The sequence below is a fragment of the Falco cherrug genome, chromosome 1 (assembly GCF_023634085.1).
Source record: "Falco cherrug isolate bFalChe1 chromosome 1, bFalChe1.pri, whole genome shotgun sequence".
Taxonomy (NCBI): Eukaryota; Metazoa; Chordata; class Aves; order Falconiformes; family Falconidae; genus Falco; species Falco cherrug.
Genome location: NC_073697.1, coordinates 7,882,829 through 7,908,265, shown reverse-complemented (window position 1 = coordinate 7,908,265; position 25,437 = coordinate 7,882,829). Strand labels below are relative to the sequence as shown.

At 40.4% G+C, this 25,437-nt stretch overlaps 1 protein-coding gene across 4 annotated transcripts; it reads right to left on the bottom strand.

Moving 5' to 3' along the window:
* Positions 1-360: 360 nt before the first annotated feature.
* Positions 361-25,437, bottom strand: HSPA4L (heat shock protein family A (Hsp70) member 4 like). Of its 4 annotated transcripts, XM_055700010.1 has the most exons (20): positions 25,074-25,437; positions 20,650-20,707; positions 19,150-19,290; positions 17,686-17,808; positions 16,095-16,194; positions 14,217-14,350; positions 13,035-13,279; positions 12,872-12,948; positions 11,531-11,682; positions 10,920-11,026; positions 10,396-10,529; positions 8,969-9,171; positions 7,531-7,578; positions 6,323-6,424; positions 5,662-5,799; positions 4,691-4,816; positions 3,436-3,543; positions 2,227-2,346; positions 1,515-1,676; positions 361-1,051 (listed from the first exon to the last, which is right to left on the bottom strand). In XM_055700010.1, the coding sequence occupies exons 1-20, from the start codon at positions 25,178-25,180 to the stop codon at positions 857-859; spliced, it is 2,580 nt and encodes an 859-aa protein (XP_055555985.1). In that variant the 5' UTR covers positions 25,181-25,437; the 3' UTR covers positions 361-856. The 4 variants fall into 4 exon arrangements, with proteins under 4 accessions (XP_055555985.1, XP_055556141.1, XP_055556206.1 ...); XM_055700166.1 differs by lacking the exon at positions 7,531-7,578; XM_055700231.1 differs by lacking the exons at positions 6,323-6,424; positions 7,531-7,578.

The following is a 25,437-nucleotide window of genomic DNA, read 5'->3' as shown; positions in this document are numbered from 1 at the left end:
TCTCCCCAGCACAAGATGTGATCAAGACAAAGAGATTTCGTTCAAAACAAAAGAAATGGAAATAGTAACATGTGCAGTAAGACACTTCCAAGGGAAAACTATGCAACAATTCCTGTATATCCTACCCCTCATACTATTATCATTAGCATCATCCTATCGTAAGCACAGTACGTTATGTACAGCGATGGGCACTGAGACCATTCACTTAACTGCAGCACGCGGCAGAGCCATCACGCTAGCATTTTGTAACTAAGATTGTTAGTAGTATGGGAATCTAAAAAAAACGTTTTAAGCTTGTATTATTCTGTTTATGAAAAAGACGGTACAATTCTCATGGTACATCAACAAGATGGACTAGTATGCCAACTAACCTCTATTTTAATATTTAAATTATAACAATACAATAACTAGAAAAGGTCAGTGCTTCAAGTGACAAGTTTTGCCACTTCAATTCCAATATTTTTCCAAAATAAAGATGCAATTAGATCTACACTTGAGCATCAGTAGTGCAATACAGTATCCTTTCCTGAATAAAGGAGCTGAGGTTTATCCACAATAAAAGCTTTAAATAAGGTAGATTGTTGCCATTTATATATCAATTCTGTATGTTTGATATAAAATATATTGGGAAAGCTTAAACTGACTTATACAATCTACATTTGGCTAAAGCTCCACATAAGCAGCATCAGTGGAAGTGAACATCAGAGGTGTACATAATATAAAACACTTTCAAAACTACTCAGCAACAAATGACAGAAGGTTGGCTAAGAATAACTGAACATCTGAGGCGTGTACCAGACAGAAAGAATGGACCCTGTGGTTACTTGCACTATTTAAAGTAAAAGAAATGCAAGAGTTAGTCCACTTCCATTTCTCCAGGTGGTTTGGTCTGCTGAGAGTTCTCCTTCGCTGGTTCAGGTTTTGTTTCAGTACCGCTCTGTCCATTCACTGGTCCATTGTGTTCACCGTTAGCTTTTGACTGCCCATCATTGGGAGGTTCTATCTTCGGCTTGGGTTTGTATATAATGGGATTACAGAAGCTATCCAATTCCTAGTTGTGACAGAAGTGAGACAGCAAGTTCATTTCATGGCACAGTAACTGCACAAAACTCTGTCTCGAATATATTCCTGGTTCATAATGACCCGCAGTTTAATTTTTAAGGACTAGGCTCTTCAGTTCTATCAAATCTAGAAACTTAAAATAAGATCTCTCACTAGCTGAAACCTCCCAGTCTGTAAAAGGCCGATACGGCAACCCAGTCCCTAGCCAGCCTGGTGCTGTAACTCAGGACATTCTCAGAAGGCTTATGCAGAGGTATGGCTGTAAATCATGAAGAGCCAGAACTAAAAATCGATAGAACTGCTGCTCCCTCTGCATGGATCTTTTAATAGCTTTAAAATCTCTGAAGAATTAACATTCTAGCTCAACACAAAGGCCAAAATCCTGTTAAGGAAAAACTTAATCAGAATGCAACAAGTATAACTGTATTATTATTTTTTTTTTTTTTTTTTACCTTAGATTTTGTCAGTATTTCTGCCACCTTAACAACTGGATCCTGAGTTAGACTTAGTTTGTTCTGGGCATTCATTTTGCTGTTCAACCAATTCATAGCCTCGCTGATGTATTTCTCAACTTTTTCCATGTCAGCAGGATCTAGGTGATCATATTTTTCATCCTAAGGGGAGAGAGATTTATACCACCGATTAATTTGTGCTTCTCACTCAAGTAAGAATTCCATCGACACATAATGAAGTAGGGAAACATTGCTACAACCTGACACAACAAGTAGTTTTAACAAGCATTTAGTATGAAGAACAAGACAGACAGGACTTTTTTTTTTTTTAGTAATTTGAAATTTTGATCTTCAGTGCATGCTGCTGAAGCACAGGTTAGTAATGAAGCTGCAAGGAAAAGAAAAGCACCTAACATTCAGTGTAGTTTGTGTAACTAACCACAACAAGACTTCTGAGTTATAGAAACTATGCTAATAGCCGTAACTCGAGATATCCGTTTCAAGTGGTACAAGCCATAAAAAAAAGTTCTTATCAAGAAACCATTTTTGCTAGCAATCCAGAACCGTTTTAGAAGTTCCTGGAGGAGAAGTCAACAGCCATTTTAAAGCAGCTGAACAGGTAATCTTACAGGATTTCTTTTTAAACGCAAAAAACTCTACAGCCAAGCTCAAAACACCCATAATAGTTCATTCCCTAAGTAATTAGCTTTACCTTATTTTTGTATGCTTCTACTGCTTTCATAAGGAGCTGAATCTTCTTTCCCAGTTCATTTAAAACTTTTGGTCTCTCTTCATGTTCCATGTATCTTTCCTGAATAGGCTGTCCAAATTTCTGGAAACAAACACAAAGGTCTTGAAAAATACAGTTTTACTTTAGTCTGGTCCAAGAATAAAACATGGCATCATTAGGAAGGCTGCCTTAACACCTTTTCTCACCCATCCAAGAGGTTAAACTTTGCATTTTGCTTTAGAGTACAACAAAAAGCAGCCCAGAAGCTTAAACACGGGAGTAGTGCCTGTCCTTAGTGCGCTTAGTATTTTGTGGTTATTTTCAGCAAGAGCAGCATTTGGTACAATGCATTTGGAAGAAAAAACAAGACAGGATTTACATGGATGGTTTAATGTCGAAGTAGCTCATCTGGAAACTTCTCTGTTTTATTGTTTGTTTTTAACTTCTCTTGAATACTGGTATCCAGGCAAGCAGGCAGTTGCCAGGATCTGCACTGCTGCTTCCGTCAGTTATCCCTCCCCCAAAAGAAACCAGACTCGAGAGAAAACAGCTGAGGCCCAAGAGCTAGAGACAAACTTATTATAGGGTAGCGAGTCACTCATGAGAATTCATTTTCCCGCAAGAGAAAAATCTCAAGTATCCAAGTTTTTTTTGTCGTTACTAATCCAATGATATAGTGGAAGCTACTGCTAAAACACTTTTCACCATTTGTCATTAGATATTAGACCAAAAATTTTACAATATAGCTATAGAAGACTGCTGAAATCATGAAAAGCAGAGCATATATACACTGGAGTGTAATTCTGAACACCTGGGAGAGCAGTCTCAAAAGCCTCTCAGTTTGTAACAAGACTGACAGAAAATTCCCGTAGCAATTAATTGTATCGTCACTAGTTCTAGACACTAAATGTCTGCTTCATTTTGACTGTATTCAAATTAAGAGCACAACTGACATTAAAACAAACTGTATTTCTCGTTCTAAATATTATGTTCATTTCCTAACTCCGCTACATCCAGATGCAACCTGAATGTCCACACTCAAAAGTTAATGGATTTACGTAACTCACATACGGATGTGCACACACATACCCCTCATTAAAAGAGCTCTGCATACTTAGCCATATTTATGTAAATGCTCCCAGCCCCAAAACACACACACAATTTTTCTGGAAAGTATCTTAAAAACCTTACTCTTAGTTCCTGAAGCTTATCCATGTATACTTGTTTTGGCTGGTCCTCTCCGTCTTCATAAAGCCAGTTTTCTGTGTCCTCCAACATCAAGGTGAGCTTGTTTGAATCCTGTGAGGCAAGGTAGGGACACACCAGTTCAGAAGAGAACGCAACAAATGAGACTTCTCCCCCCAGCATGCAAAGAAACTCCCCTGCTCAGAAAAGACCATTTCATCAGTTTAAAACATTCACAGTGATAGAGAAGGAAAACTAATTAATAGACTTCAAAGCCACCATCTTACAGAACGGCGAGAGAGGCAGGACAGCCCTACTAATCTAATTTGCAAGTAAAGTTTATGGGAATTGCGTAGCGTCAGTATTGATTTTCTAAGAAAGCATGCGCATCCCAAAATTCCCGCCTTTTATCTTGACATGGGAAGTTCTGCTTCTCAGGTTCTCTGGCAGCAGGACAGAACAGACAAATACGGACAAGTATACAGATAGCTGATGTTGCAATTGTGGTAACTCGACTCTGCTGGCTATAACCAAAGATTTTATCTTAACTTTTTTAGAAATAAAATCTCTATCCCCATAACTTAGGTAAAAGATTGCTTTTAGATTTTAAATAAACCCCTGATTTACACTGGAAGGGAGTCTGTGCTGCACTGCTGGGTTGCAAACCATGTAATCCAGAGAGCAGTCCTTAGAACTGCTGCTGGGCCTTTGTTTCACCAACTGGTTGCTTGCATACCAGTCAATTTAGATGGCTGTTACGGAAAAATGATTATTGGACAAGTGTTCTTTCAATACTGCTTTTGCAGAAGCCCAGTGTACAGCTTTCTTCTTCATCTTTTTCTTGGACTTTCAAGTGGGGAAAGAATCACGTTTCTAAGTTAGTGAAATTAGACAATAAACCCCAGAGCTACAGACACACTAACTCTGCTCATTTTCATTTTATTTGTGCCCGCTCATGCCATTTAGAAGCTCATGGTGATCTGTCCTGCTTTCCTACCCCCACCACGGGGTTTTTTATCTTCTGCCTGCATCGCAAAACCTTTCTCACCACTGAGAAACTTCTCAGACAATAAAAGCTCTGCATCATTGCATGTCAAATGTCAGATTTAAGTGTAGTTTGAACTTCACTTCTGTGATTTTTAGAATACGAAACGCATTAGTAAGTCCAAGAGACCCCTGCAGCCTCCACGCAGCCACACTCAGACCTTCTAAACACAAAGGAATTTTTTCCAACAGCTGAAACACATAGGCAAGGTCTTACTTCTTCTGTGATGAATTTCTCATAGACTCCACACAGCTTGTCTCTGAAGTCATACACATACTCTTCAACAGCATTCTTTGCATCATTCCTTTCTTTCTCAAGCTTGTCTTGCATCATCATTTTCCCCTAGGGTGGAGAAAAGCTTATTTAAAACTAAAAGCACTTGCAAGTGTCAAGCTTAATGATTACACTCTTGAAACTGTACCACAGAACTTTGCAGGAGCCTGCTAATTTGCAGTTACAGATTAGAATTTTCACCTTTGTCTAAGTCACCTTCACTGCAGGCAGAACGGCAACAGAGGAAAAAATAGTTCAGATTTGGAAGCTGTTTGGCAAGTGCTTCAACCTAAGTGGATCAGATTATCAATTATCAACCGACCAGCACAGCCAGGACTAGAAGACAAGTCTCGACTCTGGTTTGTAAGTCACTAGAAATCATCCTGCTCTACAAAAGTTATTTTGTATTTGATTCTGCAGACTGACCATCCTTCAGATAGGAGCTTATGCTGGTGAGATCTTCGTAGATACAACACCTAGAAAGTTCAGAAAGGATCCTCTGAAAGGGAAGTTTCCTACATGTAGTAATACTTTCCTGCTGACATAGGACTTGAAGGGCAAAAGCACGCCAGAACTAAGGACACAGCTTCTGTAAGGCATCAAAACATGTGCAAATGCTACTCCCGACCAGTATTAGGTCAGTCAGCACACTGCGCAGCCTGTACTGGCAAGCCTTAGGCATCTTCTGCCTAAGGAGAGAATTGACACCAGGTAACAACAGGCTAATAGGTCAAACTCAGACATCTGGGTACTTAAATCCAATGAAACTGATTAGGTTTACCAAATAGCCCAACCAAATCAAAACCCCTTAAAGACAAACCCCCAGAAAATTCTACATTAACCGTTACAAATACTTTCTGGATAATTATTCACAGTGACATTAATTTGAGTGGTCATCTGTTCAGGCTGCTTACCTCATTTTCTATATAGCAATTGATAAGATCTTGTTCCAGTTGTCTGTAGAGGCTTGCCTGTATAGGTAGGTCAATACTCTTAACTTTTGCTTTAGCCTTCGGCTGGGCTGGATGATCTTGCTTGTCTCCAGAAGCGGTCTATAAAAAGATTTACACTCTTAAGAAACTTTCCAAAATAGAAATATTACTGCATTTATGCTTGACAAGAGACAGATGAAACTAATCTGACAGCTACAATTAATCATACGTAAATGAAGTACCTAATTGTCCTCCTGCTATTCAGAATCACCACTACCTTATTTTTGAACCAAACTGGTGGAATTTCTTTACAGAAAGAGCTGTTGAGAAAACTTGTTCAAAAGCTAAAGGCGCAACACAGTCTTCTGCATAATGTTTCCTAAGTTTTCCTAGATTCCGCCTTCACTATAAACCTATGTTAAACAACAGAAACTTACTTCGAAGTCTTAATCATATACCATGTTGAAAATGAAAGTGCTAAGGTAGCATTGCTAACTTAACCATTTCAGTCTAGCTGTGCTCCTCCAAATACAGTCCTGTGTTTTGCAACTAGTAAGATCAATGACTGAGAATACTGGGTAAAAAAAAAAGAAAAGTCTAAAGGAAGCAACATTACATTTCCTTATCAATACTGAATACAAACTTTTGTTTCAGTTCCTGCATTTTCAGCTTCCTCATCTGCTTGGTTCTGTGGTTCAGCTTGATTTTTCTGAATACCTTCATCTTGATCAACCTGCATTTTATCCTAGAAAAAGAGTTACATAACTGAATGTAAAGAATTGCTGTACAATTTAAGACTGACGTCAATTACAGTAGATGGCAGACAATATATGGACTTCAGAATCAATCTGAAGGATTTTTGATTCACCATGTTTAAACAGGCATTTTGATGTAGTACTTGTATTCATTTCTTTCTCAAATTAAACGAAAATCCTATTCTGCCTGTCCCACTTGAAATAATTATGATGTTGCCATCTGTCCCCATTATAGAATTACACTAAGTCTTGTGAATGCTCCATTTTAAATTAGAAATAAATACATATAGAACATATGCAAAGAACATTCTAGAAACACACCACCAACATCGGCAATAACAACAGGTTCTCTATGGAACAGCCAGAACTTCAACCTCCTATCATTTTTCACCTGAACTTTATAAAGTTTTTAATCCAAAGCAGAAGTAACTTAGCCATTGTAATTGTTAATGGCATCTGTCTCACAGGACCATAAAAATTAGTTTCTGTAGTAGCCTCTTGGAGCACATGACCAATTATCTCCCCTCCCTGACACGCACAATTAAGGAAGTTTCACTTAAAATCTGTCTGTAGTTCACCGATGCCCTATTCTAAATTTAAGGATCTTAAAGACATCACTTATCACTAGTGCCGATCACAAACAATAACATAGCAATGGGTAAGTCTGATGTTTTTAGGATGACTCCCATACTTGGACATCCAGAGCATCAACAGCTAATGAGCTGTAACCAAAGTCTGAAAGTTCTGAGATTACAAGGAATTAAGATTCCTGGATTCACAAACTACATATGCATGTAAAACAATTTACTGTTAGTTCTGCAAAATACAGGGAAAAGTTGTTTAAGGAATTCAAACTCTAGCACCAGTGTGTGGGTTGCAGTTTAGCTATGTTAATTGATTCAGCAGGTTTTTTAATGACAGAAGCTGAAAACAAGAAGGCTACTTTTACCAAATTTTAAGTTTTGTCACTTCGGAGTAGAAAAAAATTAGTATCGTTTGCTGTTCTTACTGTTCACACAGAAAAGGCAACAACTGGAAGGAGCTGTTTTGCCTACGCAGAACAGCTAGAGGGGGAAAATACATATACACCACAAACCTCCTCCTCAGTGTCGAGGGCATCGTCCTCAATAGTGAAAGGTAATTGCTGACAAGCACCATTGTAAAACAAAAGATGTGTTAGATGAACGGAAGTACTGCAAATTGAAAGCCTGAGGATGGAAGCGGTTACTCTTGCACTGAACAGAGGGTACTCCTCTTAGTACCTCCACAGGCAGCAGGCCTGGAACACTACATGCCAGCGACGGTACTTTCAACCATTTTTCACTTGCATACAAACACCAGATGCAGAGCACTCATCCACAGGGACCCTGCATCACGTTTGGCATTTCAAATACGCGCAAATTCCTGAAAAGCAGTGTAATATTGAAGGAGTTGCTTGTATCAATTGCGAAGTGCTAACTGTGTAACCACTTGCTCCAATTCCTGTAGTATATCCAACTGAAGTAGAAAAAGCTGCTACTTTTAAAAAGCTACACATTTTAAAAGATAATGACAGGAAACTCATTCGTCCCTTCCTCCTAATAAAGTTGCCAAGTGTTTGCTTTCTGTCCAACCTTACTCCGCAAGAAAACCTTCCCTCAGTGTGCCCGACAGCCTGCAAGACTGGTCACTCTGCCGAGCACTCTGCCATCTGCAGAAGGCAGCAGCAGTGGGCAGCAGCAACTTGCTTACTGCTTTACCCTCTTTTTTCCCTACAGTATCGCCCCTCTCGCCCCCTCCCCGTGAGCTGTGACATAACCAAAATCCCAGGCAACAGAAGGGCACAAGCAAAAGGAAAGGCTGCCGAGGCCTGGCGAGGCTGGTGTGCCGTTCCCTGCTGCAAAGTGCTCCCTAGCACCAGCCCTCAGCTCCAGAAAGTCAAGAGTAACAGCTGCACCTCACTACTCAGTGATCTACTTCCAGCATGCAGTGCACGATCAGGGAAGCTGATCCTCCTTGCACTAGCATAGGACAACATAGTTTCGTTAATTCCTCAGTATTAATGACATTAATTTCCAGTAATTTTCCCCTATAGGCTTACACGCCATTGATACTTCAGTACAGTTCTTACATAGAAGTGCCGTTAGTGAAAGAATGTTTCTGAAGAGCAAGTCTTCCATATATAAAGAAATACCATCTATTTTTCATTCCATAGTACTTGAGGAAAACCCAACTTTTAGCATTAATTTGTCAATCTATCTCACCGAGTATGTTGCCATTTGGTAGCAACACTAGATAATGCTAAGACTAGTAGAGAGATGGTAAAGAACAATGAAAAAAATTTTTAGAATCTGGGTTTACATTCATTTTTGCTTTCTTAGCACCACATCACCAGTACTTTAATAAAAACCATGAAGAAATGTGTTACATAACTGAAGAAATAATTTAAGGGTGGAGAAACAAAAACTGTCAAAAGCTACACACTATGTTTTAATCTCTAATTATTGGTTTTCGTCAGAATTACAAGGAGTGTAGATATTTACAAGTTTACATACCAGCTCATCATCTCTGCCTTGGTTCTTACTTGATGATTCAGTGTCCATAGGTGTGTCATTGTGATCTCCCTCTACGTTCTGCTTCTCTATGATAGAAGCGTTAGCCACGCTGAAAAGGCCATGAATATTGACACGCACTTTAACCTTCACTTTGGAATTTTCACCATCATGTTGGGGACCAACATTCTGAATAGTGAAGCGCCCTTGAGAACACAAAGATGGTTTTAATTGTTCAAAAAATAGTGAAAGAGGAATAAAAGAAATAAAATATGTTGTTGGAAGGGTGTTAATATTAATAGCATCTTAACATAAACTAATTGGAAACCTCCTTCTTAGTTGTCAATTCTACAATGTAAGCCACAGCTAAAGGAATTAAAACCCGATTCCCCAATTATCAGTTAACTGATAACTAGTAAGATTGTTTAGCTTTATCCGTGTTTCATGAAAAATGTCAACATCACACTTTATTAGGCATTTTACTTCCCTGTTGACTTCTCTAACCATCCTCCTAGAGAAACTACTCTGATTCATCTTGAATGGTTTCTTTCATCCACATAACTCAAAACTTTGCATTGAAAAATAAGATGTTAACAAAGATAAACCATTCTGTTTGAATTTGGTAATGTGGTTGTACTACACATTTTGGGGAACAAACAGTGCTTATCAAAGCTTCTGGAAACAGACTGACACCTTGTTTGCAACTTGCTGGAAATATGAGTGTAAGCAATGCAGACTGTGCACACCTAAAGGAGAATCCTCTTTCCTAAAGACAATAGACTCCTTGAACAGACAGCTAAACAGGCAGTACCAAGTTTCTATCTGATTCATAAATCAGTAAATAAAATTGTGAATTAGCCTAAAGACCCAGAGGAGTCTACTAATAAGTGCAAGTAAGGTAGTATTAACTGTCAGGAAACTTACTCATACCATCTAATATTTTAGGCTCTACTACAGATGCCAAAGTTTAGGAAATGCCTATCTTGTGTGTTCTCAGATTAACAGAAAAGAGACATGACAGATACCTGTCTCGACAGAACTGTCTACTGCTAACTGCTTCTTTGATCCGATTTCTTTGAAAAATCCAGGCTGGCGAGCATGTAAGATCCTTATCCATTTTATAGAGGTTGAAAGAACCAGACAGTAGAGCACTGCACTTATTGTACTTATTTTTTTTTTTAAATCATTCAGAAGCAGTGAAGACAGACAGATACTAAAGAAAGCAGATTTTTATTTTTTTTTTTTTAAGGAACTGCCAAAAGATGTTGATACTGCCTGATCACTGCATCTACACCAAGAAGAATGTACAGAGCTTTTCTAAAGAACCTAGAAAATATGGAAGTTAACATCTCAAAAAACCCCAGGAGAACCACTTTTCTCATCATTAACAACAGGAGCTGGGTGTGGGATTTTTCTTCACTTGTCCTTACCTATTCTGGAATCAGGATAAGGCACTTCATGCGGATGGGTATAGTACGCTTCCAGGTCAAAAGGCTCCTTCTTGTGGAAAGTAATTACTTTTGAGAATGGAGCAGCATGGTTCTTACTGAAGACTTCACACTCCCTAAACCAGTAAAATATTAAGTAAGGTTAAACCACTGAGCGTAACATAATGGACAACCACAGTCAAGGTATGTTAATCATCAGCAGCCACGCTAGCCAAGCAGCTAAGTAACTTCGTTTAAGCCAGTTTATGACAAGAGTTGCAGGTTGGAGACCTGTGGGTCTCAAAGCTGGACTATGTATTCTATGTCACACTTCAAAATTAAGCAACTTCTACCAACGTTTTTTAGTTACATGTATCTTCAATTATTAAGCAGTAATCAAAAGAAGAAAATTAAAACTGTTCGAGTAGATGACAGCTTCAAGGTCTGAGGCCTGATCTTTCCCATAGCTCAACACTTTCCTTTATGTACACAAACACACACTTTTTAGTAGGCACCACAGAACTTACCCTGTTCCTTCTTCGTAAGACGATTTCCATCTCAACGTTACAGAATAAGGAACAACATCTGTGATGGAAAATTCACGCACTTTAAAAGCTGGGGAAAGAATTGCACACTAGAAAACAAAGACCAAAGTTTTATTATATCCAGGCAGTCAAATAAATAGCAAGTACAATAATTAATACCTAAGTGCAGAAAGGCTACAAGTCACATAGAGGTCCTGCTTATCACGGAATTCTTAACAGAAACTTCCTATGCTTAGTACGAAATTAACTGAACTGAAAGACTTAAGTAATAGTAACAGATGCTACTTCCCCAGTGATTGTCAGTAAAGATACGCAGCAAATCCTCCAAATGACTACATGGAAGTGGAACAGTGCAATGTGGGTCATCAAATTTAACAGGTCTGTAAGACGACCATCCTTCTCATGACACAGCCACAAAAAAATTAGTACATGTAATACAGTAATTTCTGACATAGTTATTGCCACCAACTGTTGAAAGAAAAGTAAGACTCTACATCTTATTTCAGCTATAGTACCTTTTGCTTTTGGTTAGTTGCATTTCATTAGTACATGATGTTAAAGCAATACTTTAAGTTTAGTTTTAATAACTATACCTGCAAGGCACAGCCTCTTGCAACAGCTTCATCAGCATTTAGCGTGGTGCTTATCTCTTTACAGAAAAAGCTAGAGATCTGTTCCTTCACTGCTGGAATTCTAGTAGCCCCACCTACTATTTCTATACTGTAGATATCTTCACGCTGAAGTTCTAGAAAAGAGAGCGCATGGCCTTAAGTTATCATCAAGATACCAAAAAGCTGACTTTGGACAATCAAAAAATTAGGAGTTCTCTTATTATCTAGACACTGTGACAAGCGCTGAATATATTCAACAGCTGACAAGGTCTTTAAAATCAGATTTGTCATCACGTGTGCTATTCAAACTCTTTGCCTCTCCTGCAGGCTACAGTTTTCTGGTTGCACTAACCTGGAAAATGCAGAAGCCAAGCACCAATGAGGACAGCTGTTCTTTAAAATGCATTGTCCATGTGCATCCTCCTTCTGGTGTGCAGTAACTCCAGAGTGTGAAATGAGGTTTCCTTTGGCAGCCCTGCACTACCGGACAGTACCTCACCCCTCCCAAACAAGAAAAAAATGAAACCTAAATACACCTCATTTTATGCCTACTTTAATTTGGTTGCCAATACAGAAAAGCAAAACCCTTAACTAAAAATATACAATATTGGACTGTGCTTGCAGGCTAGCTTTTTAATTCTGAACTCAAGAAGTGATCTCAAACAACTGAGAGTCCTTGAACAGCTCTACTCAGCAGTTATTCAGGTTCTTACTTCCTGTATCAGCTATCTAGCCAAGTCACAAGATATGCAGATTTCTTCCCTTTTACTTGAAGATGCTAGAATTGGAGAGTAAAACCTTTTCCTGTGAAAGTCTAACTCTCTGCTCTACACTACATTATGCAAAAGAAAAACAAAACAAAAAAATTGTTATTTGCACATGCTTCAGAAAATTTATTTCAAGAATATACTGCCAAATTCTCAGGTCAGTGAGGACATGTATGTATCACACATGGAACAGGCTGGCCAGACAGTTGCAGTAAGGAGAAATAGTTTTTCCCGTCATAGTTTCAGTTTGGTTGCTTTGTGTTTTGAAATAAAATAAATCTTTCAGGGCACCAACCTTTTCCATTACACAGGGTGAATGAGGGTCAATAAACCAAGGTTGCAGAGTGATACGTGTGCTAAATGAGGCAGGAATGGGATCATGCATACATGACAAGCACATGAATGGAACTTACATTTAACTTTTCAGTACTTAGCTTTGCAATTCTAATAAATACAAAAATATATTAAAAAGATAATCATTAAAGAGATCTAGGATAACTGGATTACTAGTTACTTTCTTGAACCAAAAGTGGCACCTAAATTAACTCCTACTTACTAGCTTGATCCATGGCTGCTCTTAGGGGAGGTTCCACTCTGGACAGAAGGGCAGCACACAACTGCTCAAACTGAGCTCTGCAGGAACAGGGAAAGCGGTTCACATTACAGGACAGCTTAGAGACCGCACTTCGCTGCACTTCAGTGAAAATAACGGTCAGTACCTGTTCATCTTACTGGAGACGTCAAGGTCATTCATGAAGCACTCAATATTGAGTGGAAGGTCAGATGCATTTGCACTCATAAGCTTCTTCAATTTTTCACATTCCTGATACAATCGCAGCAGTGCTCGGGGATTCTCTTTTACATTCAATTTGTATTTTGTCCTAAATTCTTCAGAGAAGTAGTCTACCAAAGCCTCATCAAAATTCCTACCACCTACAAAAGGGTCAAAGGTAGTAGCCAAGACCTGCACAGAAGTGAAAGAACAAAGATTGAAAGTTATTAGACAATGTTAGCTCAGGTATAGGGACAGCTTTCCTACAGACACTAGTTTCGTAAGTTAACACCTGTAAAAACAGAGGTTTGGGATGGGAAAATTTTTTGTGGTTTTCTCACCGCCTTCTATGCAATTGCCAGACAGAACAACTTCAAAGGTCACTCAATTATTTAGTATTTTATTTGTGGAGGGAAGAAACGATCACATCTACCATGCTATTTTCTACCATGCTGAAAGCCTCTACTCTGTTTACTAGCTCACTAAAGAAAAGGCAGGTGAGGATAGCTATTTGGTCATGCTATTACTAGTTGTGTGTCATTACTTGAAACAGAAAAACTCTCTATCGTCTCCCACGTGACTTCAGATGACTACATTTTGCTACCAAAGTTTACAAAAAATTCAGCTCACAGCCAGTGAGCAACATCAGCAGCTCACAAAGTCTCCAAACCAGGAAGTGAAGACTGTTCACTTTTACTTCACATCTTACTGAATTTAGATTTTGAACAGTCCTGGGTGGCAATAAATAAAAAAAAAAAGTCACAGAACAATTTGGGGAGTTCAACAATTTCCCTTAAGTCATTCAGCTGCACAACTGCAACATTTCTGAGACTACCAGAATATGCAAATATTTCAGTGATATAACATGGCACAAAAACTGTGCAGTATACTTAACAGTCAAGCATTTTCAAAACAGACTTTGGGATACTTCATTTCTGCATTTTATAAAAACCGATTTGCTAAAATGGCCAAAAATAATGAAACTTTTGTATTCAACATTTTGAATATATTTGCTATAGGCATTTATTTAGTTAAAAAAAATCTTTCAACAGAATAAATAGTATTTTGAGTATTGTTCAATTAAATACCTCAAGAACATGGAATTTTACTGTATGACTTTAAACCTTACCTTCAGTTTTCCCTTGTTAAAAGCACAGATTGAAACCTGATACGCAGAATGCCCCATATCTACAAAGACAACATTTCTTGGCTTCTCTTCCAAGGCTGGCAGATCTTGCTTGTATATTCCATAGGCTAGTGCAACTGAAAAACACCAACCAACAGAAGGTAAGAGAAAGCTGTATACAGCTGTCAGGCACACATTAAAAGCTCTACCAATAGATAGACACTACTTATGTTTACTCTTTCTAAACACCTCCATTACTTTGCTCAAATAGAACATAAGGGTCAAATGGATCACAAGTGTTATTTTCATTTCTGTTTGATTTATAGTAAATTACCTCATGTTCATTCATGTAATTGACATTTAAGTATTCTGTACTACCTAACATCTCTTTCCAACAAGAACTGGATGCTGTGTACCTTCAAAGCACTAACTTAAAAGTCAGCAGCACATATGCCTTCATAAATTAAAGTTTTTAGACCCAGGATTTATCAGACTGGCTATTTTTCCTTTTGCTTAAGAATCACTGTCGATATATAAAGCAGCTCATCACAAAGCAAGTTAGCATTTTGAAAACACTTCTTTCACTAACAAGGGAAAAAACATGTCGAGTGAAGGTTTTACACTACCAAAGCATCACCTTTTATTTCAGTTCTGCTTGTAGCGAAATTACCATTGTAACATGTGAAACTGCACAGGTTAAGCCTCATGCCTACACCTCTCCTTTGAAATGCCTTATTTTCAGTATTTTTTAGCTCAGCTTTGCAAAATTCAAGCATGCTCAAGAGAAAAAAATGGTTTAGACAACTAGTTTACATGAATCTAAGTTTTCAATACCAGCACTCACTTTGAAAGTTTGTTGAGACTTTCTAAAAGCAAACAGAATTTAAATCAAGAGAAAAAAAAAAGTTAACTGGTTTCAACAGCTCCAACTTTAGTTCCCATGAAGTGTTTCTATACTCTACCCTGGAATTCACCAAAACCGTAAGAGGGGAGTAAATTACTTTACAGAAACAACAGCTACACCAGCACCGACAGGATTGCCACAATGTTCAACTGTCATAGTGCCACGGACACATGCTTGACGATGGGGGTATTTTGTGAAGTCATACAGTTCAAGTTGTTTCTAAATATGATCAGCAAGACTGCTTTCAGAAAAAGCTCCATAAAAATGCTCTTTGTGTAGGGGAGGCTTTCAAAGCATATGTATATATTACAAATGAAAAAATCTTTGGATTACACACTTAAAAATTCCTCTTCAATGTACTTCACTTCAAGTAAGTATTAGCTTGTGATAAAAAAGTACTTCTCATACTTCCAGATATTTTTTAACACCAGCACACCCATCTTCCAGTAAGCTACAAAGAAAATTAGAAGACCCCGCTACACACCTATGTTAAACAATGTATTTACTGTAATCTTTCAGACAGATGCAAATTACATCTGATAATGCTGTACTATACTGTTATTTAATACAACAACTGAGAATTTAGGTCAGGTCCGCACCCCAGCTGGACCAGCAGGAGACTGTGAAGCAGGCTCAGGCCTTCCTGATACAGCTGCTGTAGCTCGATGGTACAGCTGAGAGGTAAGGACAGATACCAGCTTTATTTCAGAAGCAGAGCAGCTATTTTCAGGTGGCCCTGTATTCAGGTTAGCAAACCTGAACTCTCACCGCGTCTCATAAGTGCTGAACACCACCCCACCAAAACGGTTGCTGTGTATCCAGTTCCCAAGCTGGATTGGGCAGTACTAACCTGGATAGCTTTTTCCCCAAGCTTCTAATTGTGTAACAGGAGTACGTCATCACCCTCACAAATTCAGTAGTCTGAATAGGTTAAAAAAAAAGAAAAAAGGCAAAAAGCAAAATTTGTTGCCCTTTACCTGCTGTAGTTTCATTCATCAGCTTCAGACAATTTAATCCTGCAATCTGTGCAGCTGCCATTACAGACCTTCTCTCAGCATCAGTGAAGAAACTGGGTACCTGTTTCCAAAAGTAATTACGTAGGATATTAAGAAATACGGACTTTTTAATTTAAAGAAGTCAGACTTACCCATTAAGCAACCCAATAAATGTCAGTACCACAAGAAACTGTTTTAAGGTAACCTCAGATTAATAAGGCAGTCTAATAAACAGCTATGTAATTCATTTTAGTGTCTATTTTAATTAAAATGTCAAAACATGACGAAAGTGGAGTGACATCCAGGGTTGTTTTAAACAAAAGTAGATTTAAGCACTACAACCAAAAAAGTTTCTTCAGATTTTTCTGTTGAGTCTTTGATCTTAAAATCATTACCAGTTCCTAAAAACATTTGTGCACAACAAAGTCAACACAATAAATATTCGTACATAGCCCCAAAATAAGTTGCTGCATAAGCACTACAGCAGTGCTGGAACCAAACTCAGAGCTGAGCTACGCTTTGTGTTACGACCAAACCTGTATCCATTTTTCAGTTATCACCTCTACCACAGTGCGCTACAATATTCAGTTCCACCGAGAACAGCCAAAGCGCAGCCGGAGCCCATTTAGAAACTGGCTGCATCAGCCCGCATGTATTTCCAACTTCAGTCAAGCTTGAGACACAGAACTACATTCTTAGTTTATTTCACGAGCTACCATTGTGGGGTATTACCAAGGATCCTTATTTGTGTGGGAGGTATTCTCTGCAAGTGTCTTCGTATGCCATAAAGAAGCACAGACAGAGATCAAAGCGGATTTCTAACAGCTGAAGTATACAGCTTGCCAGTTTCCACGTCTCTCTTTGACAGAGAGAGGATAACCACAACACTGCATGCCCAGACTTCTCACCAGAACAAGAGCAGAAGTGAAGCAATAAACAAAGACAACGTGAAAAGCAAACATTTAGAACTTCATATCAGGAACAAAACCTCATCTTCAAGCTCACCCCCCTACCATGGGGGATGGCACTAGCTAAAAAAACCTCAACACAAGTAAACCAGTCAAATAAAAGCAACCTTTTCAAACAAATGTAGGTAGCTTGGGCTTCTCAAATTGCCAGTATGACCCTCAGAGCCACAGAATTCAGGCTACTCTCAACCACACTACAACCCAACAGTATTCAACTACACAACAACAAAGAAATTCAACGTGAATAAGGGAAGGTTCTTTGGAATGGAGGAAGATAAGCTTACACGTAGGACAGTTCACATTTATCACAGGGACTACAGTAGCCAAGATTACTGTATGTGGCACTTGGAGTTAGCCAGTCTCGATCACCTTAAGTAGTAAATTCCTCCTGAAAACACACCCTTGATTTCACAAGTTTTCCATCTTCTCACACATGGTTACATAAGTATTCGACGTTGGTAAAACCCATAATAAAATCCGTTTTTTGGGAGATGCAATTTCTATCCACTACTTTTAACTCTTACCACTGCACCATGGCATGAATGGTGCTAGCTTACATAAAGTTATCTGTAGAAAGAATTGCAATAAATATATTACAAACTTACTGAAATCACACAGTCTGCCACTGGTTTCTTCAAAGCACTTTCTGAAGTCTCTTTAAGTTTGGCCAGTAACATTCCTGTAATCTGTTCAATTGCAAACAGTCTCTCTTCATCTAGGTATCTCACCTGAAAGACAGAATTGCAATTCTGTAATAAACCATCTCAACTTCTCTCCGAGGTGTGCAACCTGAACATTTTTTGCAGTTTTGCGCATTGAGACCAAGTTTAACACCAGATTCTGGACACGAGTAACTCTCCATATCAACTAATGCTATGGATTTGTGCTACCTACAAAAAAGCGTAACAGTACAGTTTAGCTGAAAATTGTTGTGTGAAATGTAACACCTGAGTTCAAGGGGCTATTCACAATGCTTCAGTATTTTTTTTTAATTAAAAAAAACCACAACCAAACAAAATCCCTAATACATATAGAACCACATTTGTCCTGACACAAGCTAAAAATAAGTTTTGGAATGAACCCAAGGAACATTTGCTTCCTGCAAGGATCACTCAGGCACATGAGGCAGGGAAGAGGCAAACAAGGCAATTCTAACAGTCCTGCCCTGTTCCAGCAACACATCTGGATCTTCAGCCTTCGTGTGAGCTTCCTTCTCCTGAATTCCTGACAGGCTGCTGTATCTCTAGCAATCCCAAACACTCCTGTGCAGGGAAACCTAGAAAGATGAGCAGCAGCTGTTTATACCAGCAATTAATGTGACTTTGGGAAGAACAGTTTCCAGCCACTTAGTTTGAAAGCAATTAAAACTAACTTGTTCAGATTATGTCTTCACAGCGCTACCTTGCTTTCCTCAGAATTGGTCTGTGCATGTCTAAGACCTAAACTCAGATAAGACTAATAATCAAACACTGTAATTAGACGTATTTGAAGGTAAATCTAGTAAGGTAAGGTGAAAAGCTACTAATGTGACTATAGAAAGCCAATACAATTGATGAGAAACCTCAGCAGGTATCTGACAAAGTACAGGACTTGAGCAGATGTCACTGCAGGGAATTAAGTGTCCTCATCTCTTGGTAACAGCTGATTTATTACACAGTCCATTTTAATGAAGGGGAATGAGACCAACTTAACCTTTTTTGGGGGGAGTGCTGTTAAGATTTTATAGCATACCTGTACGGCAGATGACAACACTTTTTTTACACTATTACTAGAAGACATGAGCGTGTAATACAGAGCAAGTGCTCTAGATCTTCCTGAACATTTAAATAAGTGAATGAATTACAAAGAGAAGCGAGAAACACAGAAAAACTATGCCAAGGCAGACTCTGTGAAAAATAAAGCTTTTATTGTACTGGTTATCACCTGACTTTTCTTCTCAAAATGATTAAGAATACATTTAGAGTTGTGTTAAGCAAAATGTAAATCAGCTCAAGTAGGAAGTTAAGTGACAGAGGTCCAAAGTGCTCATCTCTACCATTAAAGATATTCCGCACAAAGCTCTAACTCACCTTTACTCCTACAGAGCCATTCGGCATCTTCTGAAGTTCATAGGGAAGCTTGGCCCTTTCAACTTGTATGTAAGGATCCTCAAATGCTCTTCCATGCAGTTTTTTGAAACCATGTAATGTGTTTTTTACATTTGTGACAATCTGTGGGAAAAGGTATTTTGTTTTTAATTACCCATGACATGTAGACTTTAGAAGACCGTTTAGAAAGGAACTCTTGATATCTTGGCCTTAATGCCCATCCTGAAGACCCCTGCCAAGCTCCACACATTTACTGGAAAGCAAAGGGTGTGGGGAGAGAAGTAACATCTATTTTTAATCTATGGTCTCCATTAAAAAAACTCAAATTTCCTTCACTCGTTAATACCCATCAGCTTGCTGCCATCAATTTTCACTGTACTTTTTATTTTTAGAGCTTTCTGACACAGCATGCAACGTTTAAAACCATATTACATATTGTTGCAATGGCTGTCTGCAGGAACAAATGAAGTTATCACCTACACTAACCTTAAATGAACCTTTGAGAAATTAAGGCATTTCACTTCCTTTAAAGTTCTCCTCTAATTCAGATCCCATCTGGACATAAAGCCTTCCCACACCTGTTTTCTCATTGGTGTTTCAACCTAATTACTTTAGGGACAGACTTTTAAAGTAAAAAAAGGACCAGAGCAAACACATCCTAACACAATGTTTAAGCTATCGAAAGAAATTACTCCAGGGTAATCTTCTCCAAGATAAACTAGTTTAAACAGCAAACTTCATAGCTGGGAGAGTACTGACAGGATACCTTCTCACCAGCAAAGCACAGGGGTTGAGCTCAGACAAGAAGCATAAAGTTTCTCCAAATGAAAGTGATACAGCCGCTGCATATACTGCCTGCCCATGGCACCACCAGTGGGCTCCATCACCTTCATATCTGCCAGGCAAATGTCCAGTTACCTAACTCTACCCTAAGGGGAAGGAAGTCCTCAGCACACTAACGTGATGCATGAACGCAAAGAAAAAGGATAAGACCCCATCTGTTTTGAATTTGTAGATTCACACTGGCTATTCTGAAATTTTACATATTTTCTTTCCAAAAGGAAGGCTTTCCTAGGTTGCAAGTGATTTTACAGAGGATGAAGAGAAATTTTACTTTTGTTCTAAATTCCAAATTGAGACAGTGCAGTATTCTTCCCTACCCCCAATGGAGATTTAATTCTGAACTCCATTCTTGCTGTCATGCGTAAGCAAAAAGAAACATCTTTTACTGGGGAAGAAACATGGTTTTCTGTTTCTTCCCATTTTTTACTCCAAATGACAAAACAACACAGAAATAGCGTTTCAATTTCAATACAGGAAAATAGTGTTGAAGCAGTAACTATTACTGTGAAACATACACTTATTGCCGAAAATTTACTTGAAAGCAGAAATAAATATATCAACTTTATTCATTACTTTTCTTCCCACAGTTCAACAGGAGACAAGTTAGATAAGTAACATGAGAGTTACTGATCCATTTACCTGGCTCTTTGCTGCGTTCCCAATGGCCCGGGTCTTTGATCCTAAAGATATACATGCTCTAAATAAAAAACAATAAAACAGAAACTCAGGTTTAAAAGAAAACATCACAAGATAATTCCATGATACTTTAAAACACCCACAAAAATTAAAGTCACAAAATACTGATATGGCATTTAACAGCATTACTGCATGAAGCATCAGAACTTGGAGCGGAATTCCAGTTACTTTTTTCTTTGCGAATTAATTCAGAAACTACAAGCAACTGCAATAGTTTTCATTATAACTGCATTTACGGAATTCTTTAAAAGCTTACATGTTCTAGAGATCTTATCATGAAGGTAAGGAATTAATAGTTACTTTTGGGTCACAGGTTATAACCAAAGAAGCCTGTGACATTTGATTTTAAAACCTGAACTTCACCAATCAGGTCTTCTTGACTCAACAACCCTGAAAGTCTGACAGTACCACTGCAAGAGACATCAGCAACAATAATCGTAAGACAAAAAATTTTTTTTAAAAAAATACACACCCAAGGTAGCTAAACAGCCTAGTTCTACAAACTGTTGAGCGCTTCCTGTGCCTGAGGACTACTGGCAAACAGGCAAAAGGGGAGATGGCTGGCAACGGCTCCCACCCACCAAGCGCTTCGGAAGCTCCAGACTTCCTTGCAGCTTGCTTCTTCTCAGGTCACCACTGAGCATTCCGCTCAGCCTGGCCTCTGGCTCTAGCAAAGGTTGTCCCAGGTCCCCAGGTACCATCTGGCCACCTCAACTGCCTTTAGAAACCTTTTTTTTTGTCAGTTACTGTTCACCACATCTTTGTTTTACAGATCTGAAATGGAACTCCTTCCCCAAAGCAGAACAGATCAGGCTAAACCCATTCAGTAGGAAGTAACAAATACAACTCTGATTTCATATGGTTCAAATTGTTTAATGAATGCGTAAAGGTCACTACAGTAGATTGCTTCCTGCCTCTTCGCCATCACCACAACAATGAGGGCACTGTGTGTAACTCGATAGTGTTATCTAGCAACCTCTTCTGCTGTAACACCACACCAAACATGCAAAACCTTCTCCACAGGTACCTGCCGCAAACAGACAATGCATTACCCTACATCTTCAAATACGTACTTCAGCTTTCACAAACTGCTTTTAGAATTTTTCACGTCACTTTGCAGAATAGCTCCCAATTATACTTTGTAATAATTAAGTCAGGTAAGAGAGCAATTTAGCAAGGGTGCAAACAGTTTACAAGACATTTTATGGATAGGAACATACTAATGCTATAAATATCACAACTTTTTAGTTCAGGAATTTGGCTCTGTTGACAGCATTACTTGCTAATACTCCTGCACGGAGCACAAAGCATCAAGTCAAAAAGCTCCTCAGCCCACCACAGTTCCTGCCACGGTTTACTTCAATTATGCAGTTCCAGCACCAGGGGATGAATGGTTTCTTCCTCCCTTGGCTGGGAAGCAGAAGTGTCAAGAAATAAAATGTGCCCTTCGGCTCCAAACACTTCAGTTGTATCCGAGACAGTCCTTTAGGAAGCACATCCACCATAAAGATGCAAGTGGGACAACTGAGCTGTCTCCCCGCCCACTACCCTTGGCCTGCTTTGAAGCCAGCTTCTGAGCAGTACACAGACTTTTCTGAAGGTCGCAACTCTCTTCACCAGAAGGACATTCCAAACCTCCATGCATTGTTTTGAAGAAGATACTATCTCACCATTTTAATTATAATTTGTGATTACCTTAATTACACATGGTCTGAAAAAAGTTACCAAAAAATTACGAGCTATCAACAATCAACCATTTTCCCACAACACCACAGTGGTGAGACAGAGCACCTGAAAGCCATCTGCCATGAGAGTTCAACACGCCAGGCACACCAGCAATGCGTACAGCAGGCTTACTGGAGTTCCCAGTTCAGAAAAAGCCAGTTGCCAGTTAACATCCAAAGAGATGCTAAGGCCAAAAGCCTTAGAAAGTTTACAGATGACTCCATGGCCGAATCTTTTTCCCTCCTAGAATTCTTGTGCTAAAGTTTCAAAGATGACACACGCTTTACAAACGCTAACAATCCCACGCCTTAGATTACAGGAGGTAGGTTTTAGGCAAACAAAGGATCATCTGAATGTTTTAAACCACCAGGACACTGGATTTATGCCTAACAGTGCTGCATTAAATTGCGTTAAAATGCATCTTCCGTAGATCTACACTGCTTTTGTTTGTAGCACTGAAGTATGCTTACACCAACACTGAACTGTTCACAGCAGTATCGCAGAGATACCCGAACCGGCTCCAAAACTGGAAGCTGGCTGCATTAATTAGCCTTGCCCAGAAAGAACAATCAGCCCTGTAGAGCACAGCCAGCCCTGTCCTATCTTTAGGACCTAACCCAGTATCTTTACATGGCTTACCACCACCACACTGCGCATGGAAGTGCACTAGCTTGTCCAGAGCTAGTTCAAGTATTTTAATACCACACTACACAGACACAAACATTATCGCTCTGTATTTCTGGGAGTAAGTCCCAAGTATTTGGGACATATCCAATCAATGTTAAACATTAGCAACTTCAAGTATTTAAGTGACGTAAGCGCCTCTATAGGAACATATAAATAAAGAGCTCATTTACTGTGTTGCTATGCATAATAAGCAGAAAACTTTTGATGATTTAAGAGTTAGATCTGCCTACATCACCCAAATCCTGTCTGAAGCAAGGTTTAGTTACTTTGATAAACTTCCCTAAGTTATAAACCTGTTATATTTCCATTTACTACGCTGGTTTTCCTTAAGACAACAGCATTAAAAAGGAAGTTCCTCATGTTCTCCTGTATTAAATTTTGGAGAAAGAAAAGGAAAAAACCCGGAAAAATGTCATTAAGGGAGATAACCACTGTCTTTAAGTATCTGTGCACTCCAGATGCTACCTTACTAACTGTGCTTTAAACCCCTTTGATCACTCAGCAGGCATCTCGAAAGTACAGTTTCTCAGACACCACAGAGAAAAATATTAAATGCAAGGAAACCTACGTGAAGCCTACCTGCAAAGAATGCACTCCAAGAACAGCTAAGAATTGGAAGTGCTCTTCAGCATAAGGGGGAAGGAAACTGCAGGTGCCTGAGGCTTCTTTGGGCAACAATTTCAGGGGTTTCCTTGCACAAAATTTGGAAGGTCCTGGAATTTCAGTCCTCGTGAAAACGTGTACAAGGATAACAACTTCCTGAGAGTTCACACGAGAAGTGTATTTTTCGAAGTATTACAAAGAATTTTAAAGTATTCCTATTAATACAGATAATATGCGTTTTAGCACTCAGTTTCTTTGTACTTTTAAAAACCTTTTTTAGAAAGCAAAACAAAACCTCCATTTCTCAGATCAAAAAGACAGCAATGCTAAAGTTACTATAGCCTCACGTAACAGAAGAAGTTTTTTTGCTGTTGGCTGCAAATTCCTTTTTATGAAAGGAAGCACCATCCAAACCCCGTTTTTTACGAGTATTATATGAATTCCTGAATCCTCCTTGAAAATTACGCACAGATGGAGCTCTAAAAATCCTAGACGGATCCCATAGAAACAGAAGGGAAGTATCTCCACCTACTCTTGCGTATCCCATCATCACGGCCGCTGCCCGCTGCTCCCCCCCCCCCCCCCCCGCCCCCCTTCTTGCAAGACCTCGGTATTCCACGGCCAGCAGATGCAGCGCGGTGCCAAGAACAGGTTTAAGGAAAGGGAACTCATCGCGCCACTTCCCCGTCTCCCTGGTGAATCAACGTCCTCCTCCTCACCCGTCTCACCACCCCTCCATCATAAAATTGTTAATGAAAACGCTCCAAGCCCTGGCAACCGCTCTAGAGTTGGGGAAACACATGCACTTCCCTCACCGAGATCTTTGCTACACGAAACGAAAGTATTACGGGCGGGGGGGAGGGGAATGCCCATTGTGCCCGAGGGGCCGCCCGGCACCTCCAGCCCGGCGCGGGATCTCAAGGGCACGGAGGAGTCACAGCCCGGGGCGGGGGGCAGGTGTTCGGCGGGGCCTCCCGCCCCGACACACGGGTCCCGCGCCAGCTCCACACGCCGCCCGTGTTCCGAGAAAGGGGCGCTCGCCCGTCAGCGGCGGCTCCTGACGGGCGGCGAGGCCGCGGCCGGGCGCTGGGCGGCACAGCCCGGCTCCTCTCCCGCTGAGGGGAAGCGGCCGGCGCCGGGCCGGGCCGTGAGCGCCGCGCCACGGGCCGCGGAGGGGACCAGGCCCTACGGGGACACGCGCGACTCCACCCGCCCCGCCGCCCCGGGGAGCCCAGCGCCGGGCGCGGCGGGCTGAGGGCGGCGGGGCTCGGGGCGGCGGCGAGGGGGAAAAGCACCGGGGGAGGGGGGCTGAGCGGCCCGGCGGCGGGCGGCCCGGCAGCGCCGGTACTCACGGGGTGCAGCGGTCGCTGTACTCGTTGGCGATAGTCTCGATACCGCCGCTCCGCGCGACGCCGATGTAGCAGTTGAGGAAGCCGAGGTCAATGCCAACCACCGACATGGCTGCGCCTGGTGCTTCCCGCTCCCCGCCGGCCTGTGACTATCAGCGGCAGCGGCGACCGTCTGGGCTGCTGGGACCCGGCTCCTCACCCGGCTCTCCCCCACTGCGGAGCACCGGCCACCAACCGGCAGTTGCTCCCCTCTGCGCAGGCGCGCTGTGCCGGCCGGCGGGGAATCCGCCAGGCGCCGGCTACGGCTTCGGCACTTTCCGGAAGGGCTCGGGCTGCGCTGGCTGCGGCCGACGCGCGTTCGAGAAAG

Bases quoted from the DNA above. Each gene is read 5' to 3' on its own strand.
- HSPA4L (XM_055700010.1), bottom strand. From the start codon at position 25,180: ATGTCGGTGGTTGGCATTGACCTCGGCTTCCTCAACTGCTACATCGGC. The intron at 9,172-10,395 runs GTAAGGACAAGT...TGTGTTCTCAAG, and splicing joins TTATCCTGATTCCAGAATAG to GGCGCTTCACTATTCAGAAT. The intron at 5,800-6,322 runs GTTTGTATTCAG...ATCTTTTTATAG, and splicing joins ATGCAGGAACTGAAACAAAA to ACCGCTTCTGGAGACAAGCA.